General features: G+C 36.9%; 1 protein-coding gene across 1 annotated transcript in view; it reads left to right on the top strand.

Moving 5' to 3' along the window:
• The window catches only part of LOC127649306 (phospholipid phosphatase-related protein type 5-like), a 46,743-nt gene that overhangs the window by 20,594 nt on the left and 12,489 nt on the right, over positions 1 to 13,660 (top strand). Inside the window, exon 4 of the mRNA XM_052134356.1 lies at positions 7,439 to 7,615. Coding sequence (XP_051990316.1) covers positions 7,439 to 7,615 — 177 coding nt within the window. The remainder of the gene's footprint in view (positions 1 to 7,438; positions 7,616 to 13,660) is intronic.

Below are 13,660 nucleotides of genomic sequence, written 5' to 3'. Positions count from 1 at the left end.
TGTTTATGTTGTACAGAAGAAAGAAAGTCCGACACCTCTGGGATGGCATGAGGGTGAGTTAATAATGACAGAATTTTCATTTTTGGGTGAACTATTTATTTAAAAAATGTCTCCTTTGTTGATTTCATTACAATGGCATTTGATAGTGACTTACTTTAGAGCTTAAAAAAGGCCCCACGGGTGTCATAAAAGTAGTCCATCTTACACATGCGTCACATTCCAAGTCTTCTACGATAGATTTAGGTGAGAAACAACCTGAAATTGAAGTTATTATACAGTGAAAATCTTGACTTCTACCATGGCTCTCTTTTGCATGTTTATGAGTGCATGAGAGAAGCTCCTTCTCAATAGGGTGCAACGGTGTACGCCCACTTTTTCAGCCCTCTGTATTCTGGAAGTAAATTTTCAATATGATTTTTATAAAATCCTTAATAAAAGATTTAAAATGTATTATAATTATAGAATCAGTATATTTTGATTTATATTTTAATTATATATATTTGCAAACATAGAAGTAGTTTGAGAGCACAAGTTTTTTTCTCTAGCACATTCCATCACAATATACAGATCTGAAATGCAGGTGGTGCTCTAAAGCATTTTAGCCCTAACAGATGTTACTAATTTTCATGATTCTATGGTAATGATCCTGATATGATTGAGGTTTCATAACATGTTTTTTAAATATGGTACCACTCTGAAGATATGCATAGAAAATACTTTCAATTTATTCTTTAAGTCCAAAAAGCTACAGGACCTGTGCCTGCTTCAACATGCTTATTTTGACCAGAGAAAATTGATTTTCATTTTCAATCAGCTCTCACAAAGTCTTTAACTCAATAGAAGCCCTTGCTTCTTGCTGTCTGATTTTTGATAAACTTAAGATCTGAAGTGACCTGTATAAGATTTAATATGATCCCATGGCTCTGTAGAAATCCTTTGATGTTCTAAATGCATCTGCACTGCAGTTAGATCACAAGCAATGTCTCAAGTTGAATGTAAAGTTTTTGTGCATTGTTGCAAGTTTTCATTGTATGTAGACCACACTCTAGGAAACAAATGAAAAAGGATGTATACAAATATACTTCAACTGACAACCTTGAAGCCTTAATCGTGCCAGTCAAATTAATTACTTTGGATGATTTGAGTCATTAAACAAATCACAAATGGTTTAAATTCAGAGATGGCTGCTTTTGATGTAAACAGCCTGAAGGTAGATTGTAGGACATCCAAATTAGCCTTCTAAGACATTAATTTGATGGTTTCTATGACAATAATCCAATTAATAACTTCCCAATAGACAGAATAACTTTCATCTGTCATATCCAAATGGCACAGAGTCATGGAGAATCAATAGATCAAGCATGCCCAAGGACTCTGTCACCTAATTACCCAATTTTGCCTGTGATGGAATCTTAAAGGAATATTTCAGTTCAACACAAGTTAAGCTCAATCGACAGAATTTTTGGCATAATGTTGATTCCCACAAAAAATAATTTCAATTATTTTTTATTTTCTTAAAAAAAAAAAAAAAAGCAAACATCAAGATCACAGTGAGGCACTTAATATGGAAATGAATGGGGCCAATTGTTATAGGATTTAAAGGGGTAATGTCATGAGGAATAAAATCTTCCTTGAACTTTCCTTTACCACTTGACTTATAAGAGGTCATTGTGCTATAAAACACTGTAAGTTTCAGAGCTATACATATCCTCTCAAGCCCAAGAGCATGACGAATGTAGTTCTAATGTTTCATCTGCCTGTGTTTGTTTTATATTTAAGAATCTGCATAGTCAGCCATTTTTATCGAAAAAACAAAAAACATGATCATTACTCCAAAGGGGAGGGGATTGTGGTTACTTGACAAAGAAATGCGTAATTGCTCACAAAATATTGATTCATTAAAATTAATTAAATATGGCAACAAAAACAATGGTGAAGTATATGATAGCAAGGCTGTCTGTTTTCTCATCTGCCGCTTATCCCGTTTTCCTGTATTTAAGTAGCAAAATTATCAAAGGTGATTCCTTAGCCGGCGAACATTGCTTATTTCTTTGGGTCTGCTCCAGCTTACTTAAAATCATTTCTGTAGAGCTACATTCCCACTAGAAGTTTGCGGTCGGCAAATGAGTGGCGTCTTGTTGTACCAAAAAAATAAATAAAATCACAAAACACTTTCCCTGACTTTCGGTTTCATTGTACCTCGTTGGTGGAATGACCTACACAACTCAATCCATGAAACAGACACACTCTTCAAAGTATGGCTAAAAACACATCAGTCCATGAGCACTTATTCATGCACTCATGCAAAAAATAAAATATATATATTAGGGCTGTCAACTGATTAAAATTTTTAATCGAATTAATTACATGGTGTCCCGATTAATTAATCTCATATACAAATATTTGCTGAGAAAGCCCCTCATATAACAATAATTCAATATATAATGATGAAATAATTATTGTTCTTTTAAATATTAAATAATTATAATTTTGAACTAATTAGCATTGCAGTGGTATGAGATTTTCACGGTATGATAACAGTCTCTGAAAATATCATGATTTCATGGTATACAGTCTTAAACAATTGCTGTTATCAGTGAAAATAGAAGGTTCTTTTTTTTTTTTTTTTTTTTGAGCAAACACTTTATTATACTTGAAACTAGTTTGTTTAAAAACAAAAAAGTTACCCTTTTGAAAATAAAATAAATAGAATAAATAAAGCTAACAGAATTATAAAAATAAACCGAATTATAAACATGATAAAAAAAATTGCATTTAACTATAACATGTTATATAACTAAAGCATGTTAGCATAGCATGTTAAATGAACTACTAAATGAAAAATAACATCAGCTGTGTGAGCTTTTAAAGTAATGTCCTAAGATTATTAATAATTAACATATACTGTAGATGCACGACAGCACAGCAAGACTGCTCCTGTCTGTCCCTTTAACTTTTTATTGAAAGTATCCTGGGTTGCATTTCCTTTTATGTTTAGTTTAGTTTATTTGTTTAGCATGTTTAGTACAAGTACAGAACAATGCAAGGAGGGAACGAAGCCACTCTAGGCTTGTACAGAGTTCCAATCCTAGCAGAATTTTCATGGTATTCCAGAACAAGGACATGCATCAATTTACATTATTTTTGTTTTTGATGTCAATAACAATATCTACAAGAAGTTTTCTCTCCCCCCTTTTTAAAATTGAATAGCATATTTACTTATATGAGCCCATTATTATCCCGTTTGTTTTCTAATTTCAAATATCATTCAAACAGAACACACATATTACACAGGAGGAAAGGCTCCTCATTATTATGCTTAGATCAGTGTAGCTAGTCTTAAATAATAGTAATAATAATAATAATAATAACTAATTATATTATTTATGAAAAAATAAATACTAGCTGAAACACATCTTGAAACATTAACTACAATTGCTACTGTTGATAGAAAATGAGGTCTAATAGATTCTACCTTTTTAGATTATTTCATATGAAACTATAAAATGTTGTCAAAATATAACTTTATATAGTTACTTTTACTCATGTAAAATCGTGAAACAAATTTGTAAAGGTGATGGTGTGTAATTAAATTTTTTTTTTTGACTCATAGCACAGTGTTGCTCTTTTCCTCAATGCTGTTTGGCATGTCAGGTCTGCCTAATGTTTGAGAGGTTTGACGACTTCGACTTAACGCTTTAAACTAGAAAAGTCTCTCTAGAATTGAAATTGGACACATCTGTTTTTATGTCTGCGCTCCGCAATATCGAGGGAAGCCCAGTTGTTGCACGCACGCACCAGAGAGAAGAGTAGACCATGATCGCGAGCGAGTTACACCCGTGCGAATGTGCAGATGTGAAGACTTTAGCTGTTTGTGAGATTATCATTAAATCTGCCTCGGCAGTCCTAAATAGGCTATCATTTGGGCAGCTGCCGAAATATCTTCAATGGGAGAACCATGGCATTGCTCTTTCCCTGCTGTCCACGACCCAGTCCAAATAGACCAGTTGAGAAACACTGCTTTAACTCGCATACACACACACTCACTTATTTCAGACCCCTCGTCTTGCTTCTCTCTGACATTTTCTCCACTGCGTGTGTGTGTGTGACGCAAGTTGACGAGGAGATGCGCATGTGAGATTCGCCGTCCGGTTGCATTTTTTTCTCAATACTGTAGATAAGCAAATGTACATGGTATGTAAACTGCCCATTTTCATACCGTGGGATACCGTGATCTGGTATACCGCTGCAACCCTTATATATTACACAGTATCTCACAAAAGTGAGTACACCCCTCTCATTTTTGTAAATATTTGATTATATCTTTTCATGTGACAACACTGAAGAAATGACACTTTGCTACAATGTAAAATTGTGAGTGTACAGCTTGTATAACCTCAAAATAACTCAACACACAGCCATTAATGTCTAAACCACTGGCAACAAAAGTTAGTACACCCCTAAGTGAAAATTTCTAAATTGGGCCCAAAGTGTCAATATTTAATTTAATTGATCAATTGTCACCCATTATACATACATTTCTGCATATACATAGTGAAATTATTTATTTTCACATATCCCAGCTAAGTTGGGGTCAGAGTGCAGGGTCAGCCATGATACGGTGCCCCTGGAGCAGATAGGTTCAAGGGCCCAACAGTGGTGTCTTGATGGTGTTGGGGCTTGAACCCCTGACCTTCTGGTCAGTAACCCAGAGCCTCAACCGCTGAGCCACCACTGCCCTATTTTGTGTGGCCACCATTATTTTCCAGCACTGCTTTAACCCTCTTGGGCATGGAGTTCACCAGAGCTTCACAGGTTGCCACTGGAGTCCTCCATGACTTTTTGTCAATAAAAGTGATCAGTCTGGGAAATATTTATATATTCTCCATTGTTTACATGAGATATCACCAGAAAGATTTACCTTTCATGTTGTAAAACTGTGTATTATCCTATATATTAGAGTCTCATAAACAAAATGAGCCTGTCTCAAGTCTATTTTTAAAAATGGTGCGTAGTTTTATTCATAATCGCCAAGCAGTGCAGTCAGATTTTGTTTCGTCTTGAAAGTCGGAGCCTTTGTTTTACTCTGTACACCGCCAGTGATTTTACGGAGAAAAAAAGCTTGCAGGAACCTCAGTTTTTATTAGACCATCTTCAAATTTGAAGACTTGTGGCTTTGAGGACATTGTATTTCTGGGTTGTCTTGGTACATTTATTATTGTTTTTTTAGATTATAAAAACATGTTCAGCACAAAATATTTTCATTACTATAAACTTCAGCTTCTCTAACTTTAAACAATAACAACACATATTAATTCTGAAATAAAGCCCAAAGTGTCTTCTTTCAAAAGATACTACAACTGTTTCCATACGCCAAACGGTCCAGTAAATGCAACCATGTTAGTTCAGGTATGTCATTTTCATGGTTTGTGCTCAAAAGGGGTGTGTTTCAATGGGTTAAGTTTTTTAAAGGAGGGACAAGTCCAAATGATTTATTGTAGTAATCAACATTATGCCACAAATGCTGTCGATTTGAGCTAAACTTGTATTGAACCTGGAATATTCCTTTAAGATATTAGCTACCAGAGGATCAGTCAAATTAAGCAGTTTGATGGAACATGAAAATGGAACAGTTGGTATTTGTTTGCACCTGGTATGTGGTATTACTGTAACATCTGTCTGGGGTGATCCTATCATAAGTGGCATTTATACTTGGTATTTACAGTATATGCAACTAAAATGTCTCTTGTGACCACTTGTAAGGTTTTCAAATTCAGGTCCGCTTACAAGACGTTATTGCATCCCTGCATATTAATTAAGCATAGAAAAATAAAGAAAAACACAAAGTCAGCACACTGCCTTCAAAAATACTTGAATTTTAATGTTTCCACAAGCAGAATTCTCTGTTATTTTAGTCAAGAAGCTGTATTGAATACATTTTAGATGTGTATGCTTCACATGATCTACATTTATTCATTTCACAGACACTTTTATCAATATTAAATATATATGATTTTCCACATTTTCAATCTGACAGTTCTTTTCTTTTAAAGCCACACACAACCAACAAAGTTTAAAAATTGGTGACGAGGCAGTCCTTCGTGTATTAGCATTTACACAAATTCAATGTGGTCAGGTGCATTATCGATTACCACCACATGTGGTTTGGGTGATCGGGGTCACAACACGTTTTGAACTGTGAACATTTACACCTAATGTCCACTTGTGACTGGATCTCCCGAAATGTGTAAATGGGAGTTTTAGATGGAAGCTTGATAGAACAGAGAATGGAGAGGAAGTCTGTCTGAATGCCACTGCTGCTTATGCTTAATGCACCAAGAGTTATACTTTATCAACCCCTCACAGTGAGATGGATGTTGGCCCCCTCATACTGCCCAGCTCTTTCAGTTCTTCCCTCTTTCCACTAAGGCTTGACTCAATCTGCAGTTGGAAACAGAAAGGACAAAAGCAATGACAACAAAGGTTCTCTTCAAATACCACCAGACTAGTCCTTAAATGCCACCCTTCTAGTTTATGCTCTAAAACTCTTAGATACAGGAAGTGATGTATATGAACCATGCAAATGTGTTAGTAAAACTTTACAATAAAGTTCTATGCATTAACATTAGTTAACACAGTATTTACAATTGTATTCATTTAAAAACAATGAATACTACTTTTACACCATTAATTAATCTTGGTTACTGTTAATTTTAACATACAAATACATTTTTTGCAGTAACATAATTTTTTTTATAAATTAACAAATTAATGCATTATGAACATGCATGAACACATTTTTTTATAAATTGCATTTACCAGGATTAATAAATCATGTAAAAATGGTTGTTCACTCTTAGTTCATAATATCAGTAACACTTTAAAATAAGGTTCCATTTGTTAACATTAACAATGAACAGTACTTTAATAGCATTTATTAATCTTGGTTAATGTTAATTTTAACATGTTTTAATATTTTTTAAATTAAAAGTTTGTTAGCATTAGTTGATGCATTATGAACTAACAATGTGCAATTGTATTTTTATAAACTAACATTAAGATTAATAAATGCTGTAATAGTATATTGTTTAATGGTAATTTATTGTAAAGTGTTAGCAATTAATTTCTGTGTAATGTATGCATATACAAGCACCTGTACTGTATATCTATGGTATTAAACATGTTTGCATACACAAACCAGAGTAAAAAAAAGTCCATATTAATTTGCCATGTAGTTTATTGTTGTGAAAATCAGTGTTTTTGATGAACCTCTGGTGTTTGAAATGAAATCTTACACATACGCACGGCCATTTGTTTAAGCCAAAACTTATGTAGCCCGTGTACTCGGACAAACATGCCCACACGTGACCTGGGAATGAATGAGCTATGAAAAACAGTTTGTATGAAGATGTGTCTTGAGTTCTCTGTGCTTTTTCAGATGTACATCACATGCTCAGTGAAGGCCAAAGGGACACGGCTGGCCAAGCCAGTGTTCTCTATGGGGCTCATTTGTCTGGCCTTCCTAATGGGGATTAATCGTGTGGTGGAGTACCGCAACCACTGGTCTGATGTCATCGCTGGCTTCATCATCGGAGTAGCCATTGCTGTCTTTATGGTAAGGTAACATCTGAGAATACACACTTAATTCTATCTCAGAATTACAAATATATTTCTGTGTTTCATATACATGTTCAGATCAATTTGTAATTGAATTATTTTGGATTTTTTTTATGTATTCCATTACTCCCTAACCTTGTATATAAATTATAATATTATAATACATATCATTTAAATGCATTATATTATTTTGGCACAAAAGTAAAGCATTAAAATGGACTATACATAGTGTCTTTAGAATGCAATTTATTGTTTATTTCTATATTACTAATCATAAGCTTGTCATTGGTCTACAGTCCATAGCAATTCGTCAATAAGTCCAAAATTTATTATAAGGCTTGATTAAGGACGCGTCAATGTACACCTGCATCAGATGGATGCTTTTGCTTACTGCCCCTGGAGAAAACAGGTGATACTCTAAGCTTGAATTGCTCATATATGAGGAATATTCCTCATTACGGTCCGGGGACATGATTAATTGCGTAATGTTTTTTCATGTGTTATTTTTGTATAATTAATGCATTAAATCGACAGCCATAATTGCAAACAAAGTGCTTTATAGAAGACATATATACCTTTGTCTAAAGGGGGCTCGGTGGTGCATTGCCCCCATAGATTTGGCTAGAGCCCCACCAGACACTTCTGATGCCCTCGCCCTAAATGGCAGCAAAACGATCCACTGGCACTCCACCCCCTGGATTGACTGTGAAATTATCAACGTTGTCTGTAATAGGCTAAAATGGGTACTTATGATAAAAATAGTTTTTTTGCTAGATTTGTGTCTTGAAGTGTTTAGCAAAAAAATAAAATGTCCTTGCTCATGGCTTGATGTTTGCAAATTCCTCAAGCAAATACTTTCTGTTTCCAGGGTTATATATCTAAATGTTTGGTGCTTCTGGATGGACCAATTCTGCTCAGTTTCCAATATCTCACCAAGACCGGAATGTTGACCATACACAGAGTCGCAATCGTGTCACGAGTGCTCTTCTTGCATGCTCTCATATACATGAGTGCTGGAAAACGGCTGCCAACAAGACCGCGTTTGTGTAATGAATTGAATCTGTCTTTGGTGTTATCAATACTCCGCACCAAACGCTCCCTATATGAATATTACGCAGTCTGCTTAGGGCACCAACTCCCTATGGGGGCACCAGAAACTCCACCGGCTGCCCTTCCTCGCACATTATATGTTTTTCAAGGATTTTATAGCTGTTGCAGAACACAGCCGATCGGCTCGCACTCGCACCACACTTCGCACATACAAAGCCCTTTGAGAAGATGCACTGTTTCAGCAATACTTTAAACAAAGTATGACTCATAGTCATAAAGTAATGTTATTATTACTTATTTTCTGTATTTCTGTCAGGCGTGAGCATTATACAGCAAGGTGTGCAAACTGCGTTTAAAAATACTCCCTTACAGAAAAATCAAAAGTTCTGGCAAACTAGCTGTAAACTTGCTGCAAATTTTGCACTTATTATATTCACATGCAAATGAGCTTGTGATTCACCGCAAAAGTTTTCACAGTTCCTAGTAATGCGTTGTAGTATCATTTAATTAAGCAGATTACTGTGTACTTTTTATAGCTTTACTGTTTGCCGATCACTGCTGTTATTGTATTTGTTGTAACTTGTCATTTGGTGATAACCGACTTTCAGATTTCATTCTCAATATGTTTTTTCATTATGAAGTCCAAGTGCATTGATCGCAATGAATGCGTGAGCTATAAAAAACTTAAAGCCACAGATATCTTCAAAATAAAGTCACTGGTGTTTCCAATATATGAAATATTAATTGACTATGCACTTATTCACGGGGCCTCCAGGCACGTCGGAGCCCTAGGCAGCTGCCTGTAGGATGGGCCGCCCTGCTTCTTGGTAATCAACTGAAACTCTCAGTCTATAAATTTTGCTCTGACAAACCTGCCAAACGTCTACCAGTGAGTTAATTTCAGTCAAAAAAAATCCATACCATTTTCAGCAGTCACAAATGGCATTGAAGGTTTGAAAAGCTCATTTGAACTAAGGGGGACTTCCACATACAGTACATATGGCTAGTTAATTAGGTCAAGCCACAGGATAAGGCAAATATGAAGTTTTCTCTGCAATGTAACAACAGTTTTTACTGTACTTTGTACACTGTTGTGTGGAATGTGTACAATCAAAGATGGGAAACCCATTGTGCACTATAGAAAAAGGTCAGATAGTATGAGCTCATGCTCGCTTGCTTCATATTAGAAGAATAGCATTGTTAGAGCTGTCAGTTTGTGGAAGCGTAGATGTTTTTTTTTGTGGTGCTTTACTCATGAGGCAGAGATATGCACTGACCTATTTGTGTAGTTGGGGGGGAAGTGTAGGGAGAAAGGTTGATATAGACACTAAACTCATGATCATATCAAATCACGCAGTCTCCTGAAACATCACATCATCAGAGAGTAGACCAATGCAAACGGACAGTAGAGGGGGTAACATTGCAGTGTGAATGTGTGGTATGGTGTTCTTGCAAATGTCTATTAGGCCTACCTTTTTTAGATATGTTTTGTACTAGTTCTGTAACCTATATAGCAGTGGTTTTGCTGGATTTGCTGTAATACCAAAGTTATATATCGTGCAAAAGTCCATAAAAATGTCCTGTTCTTTTACTTTGCAGTTTTCGAGGCTGATATACACTAACTGAGCACTTTATTAGGAACACCTATACACATATTCATGCAATTATATAATCAACCAATTGTGTGGCAGCAGTGCAATGCATAAAGTCACGCAGATATGGTTCAGGAGCTTCAATTAATGTTCACATAAACCATCAGAATGGGGAAAAAATGTGATCTCAGTAATTTCGACCTTGGCATGATTGTTGGTGCCAGACGGGCTGGTGTGATTATTTCTGTAACTCCTGATCTCCTGAGATTTGCACGCACAACAGTCTCTAGATTTTAGTCAGAATGGTGCCAAAAACAAAAACCATCCAGTGGGCAGCAGTTCTGTGAATGGAAATGCCTGGTTGAAGAGAGAGTTCAACAGAGAATGGCCAGATGAGTTGGAGCTGACAGAAAAGCTACAGTAACTCTGAAAACCACTCTATACAATTGTTGTGAGCAGAATAGCATCTCAGAATGCAGATGCTTGAGGCGGATGGTATACAAAAGCAGAACACATCGGGTTCCAATTCTGTCAGTAAAGAACCGAAAGCTGAGGCTGCAGTAGCTACGGGCTCACCAAAACTGGACCGTTGAAGACTGGAAAAATTTAGCCAGGTCTGATGAATCTCATGCTGAGGCACACAGATGGTAGGGTCAGAATTTGGTGCCAACAGCTTGAATCTATGGACTCAACCTGCCTTGTCAACAGTCCAGGCTTGTGGTGGTGGTGTAATGGTGTGTGGAATGTTTTTTGGCACGCCATGGGCACATTAATACCAATCGATCATCACTTGAATGCCGCAGCCTATTTGCTTATTGTTGCTGATCATGTGAATCCCTTCATGGCCACAATTTACCCATCTTCTAATGGCTACTTCCAGCATAACATACCATGTCACGAAGCAAAATCATCTAAAACTGGTTTCATGAACATGACAATGAAATCATTGTTCTTCAGTGGCCTTCCCAGTTACAGGATCTGAATCCAGTAGAGAACCTATGGGATTTGGTAGAACGGGAGATTCGCAACATGAATGTGCAGTATAGTGTTCATAATAAAGTGCTCTGTGTGTGTGTGTGTGTGTGTGTGTGTGTGTGTGTGTGTGTGTGTGTGTGTGTGTGTGTGTGTGTGAGAGAGAGCGTGTATTTATCACTTTGTGGGGACCAAATGTCCCCATAAGGATAGTAAAACCCGAACTTGTTGACCTTGTGGGGACATTTTGTCGGTCCCCATGAGGAAAACAGCTTATAAATCATACTAAATGATGTTTTTTGAAAAGGTAAAAAAAAGTTTTCTGTGAGGGTTAGGTTTAGGGGTAGGGTTAGATTTAGGGGATAGAATATAAAGTTTGTACAGTATAAAAACCATTATGTCTATGGAAAGTCCCCATAAAACATGGAAACCAATCGTGTGTGTTGTGTGTGTGTGTGTGTGTGTGTGTGTGTGTGTGTGTATACACTCACCTAAAGGATTATTAGGAACACCTGTTCAATTTCATTAATGCAATTGTCTAATCAACCAATCACATGGTAGTTGCTTCAATGCATTTAGGGGTGTGGTCCTGGTCAAGACAATCTCCTGAACTCCAAACTGAATGTCAGAATGGGAAAGAAAGGTGATTTAAGCAATTTTGAGCATGGCATGGTTGTTGGTGCCAGACGGGCCAGTCTGAGTATTTCACAATCTGCTCAGTTACAGGGATTTTCACGCACAACCATTTCTAGGGTTTACAAAGAATGGTGTGAAAAGGGAAAAACATCCAGTATGTGGCAGTCCTGTGGGTGAAAATGCCTTGTTGATTCTAGAGGTCAGAGGAGAATGGGCCGACTGATTCAAGCTGATAGAAGAGCAACTTTGCCTGAAATAACCACTCGTTACAACCGAGGTATGCAGCAAAGCATTTGTGAAGCCACAACACGCACAACCTTGAGGTGGATGGGCTACAACAGCAGAAGACCCCACCGGGTACCACTCATCTCCACTACAAATAGGAAAAAGAGGCTACAATTTGCAAGAGCTCACCAAAATTGGACAGTTGAAGACTGTAAAAATGCTGCCTGGTCTGATGAGTCTCGATTTCTGTTGAGACATTCAGATGGTAGAGTCAGAATTTGGCGTAAACAGAATGAGAACATGGATCCATCATGCCTTGTTACCACTGTGCAGGCTGGTGGTGGTGGTGTAATGGTGTGGGGATGTTTTCTTGGCACACTTTAGGCCCCTTAGTGCCAATTGGGCATCGTTTAAATGCCACGGCCTACCTGAGCATTGTTTTTGACCATGTCCATCCCTTTATGGCCACCATGTACCCATCCTCTGATGGCTACTTCCAGCAGGATAATGCACCATGTCACAAAGCTCGAATCATTTCAAATTGGTTTCTTGAACATGACAATGAGTTCACTGTACTAAATTGGCCCCTACAGTCACCAGATCTCAACCCAATAGAGCATCTTTGGGATGTGGTGGAACGGGAGCTTCGTGCCCTGGATGTGCATCCCACAAATCTCCATCATCTGCAAGATACTATCCTATCAATATGGGCCAACATTTCTAAAGAATGCTTTCAGCACCTTCTTGAATCAATGCCACGTAGAATTAAGGCAGTTCTGAAGGCGAAAGGGGGTCAAACACAGTATTAGTATGGTGTTCCTAATAATCCTTTAGGTGAGTGTGTGTGTGTGTGTGTGTGTGTGTGTGTGTGTGTGTGTGTGTGTGTGTGTGTGTGTGTGTGTGTGTGTGTGTGTGTATATATATATATATATATATATATATATATATATATCTCAAGATAAACAAATTTGCATCTACCAAGTGACAGATGTATTTGCTGCAAAGTACCATAGAGTTGTGGGATTGGGTGCCCAGACATGTTTTCTCCCTTTTAACAGTTGATATTGTCAAAAAAGGATTGCCAGTTTATTTTGCTTAATTATGCATGAATATATGGTAAGTTTCATTTTAATATTTGCATTTGGCATTGTTTTGCCAATACAATTAGAAGAGAACTGCAACCTATTTGATGGAGAAAATAATAAAGGCAGCCTACGCTGAATAGAAAAATAAATTCCTGCATCTATTTAGTTTAACAGAGGACTTCAAGGCTGGAGGATGTTCTGAGATGTCCTCCTTTTGAAATCCTTCTTTGCACTATACTGAACTCTAGCAGAATATTGCCCATAGTGTCTCATTGAAAATCCTCATTTTGATGCGATAATGGATTAATCTCCTCCAGGACATGGACTCACATGCCTCCTCTATCTTGAAAGTGCATAGAGCCTTTTATACTTTGGGCACCAAATCATGCAAGCATCTTTGCCCTTTTGAGACTTACATAAACCATCATTTACAGCCTGAGAAAAGCTTGAAATTTCTATGTGTTGTACAAAAAGCCTTTCAGA

Source organism: Xyrauchen texanus, chromosome 9 (genome assembly GCF_025860055.1).
Source record: "Xyrauchen texanus isolate HMW12.3.18 chromosome 9, RBS_HiC_50CHRs, whole genome shotgun sequence".
In the NCBI taxonomy this organism is placed as follows: domain Eukaryota; kingdom Metazoa; phylum Chordata; class Actinopteri; order Cypriniformes; family Catostomidae; genus Xyrauchen; species Xyrauchen texanus.
This window is presented reverse-complemented; position numbering and strand designations above follow the sequence as displayed.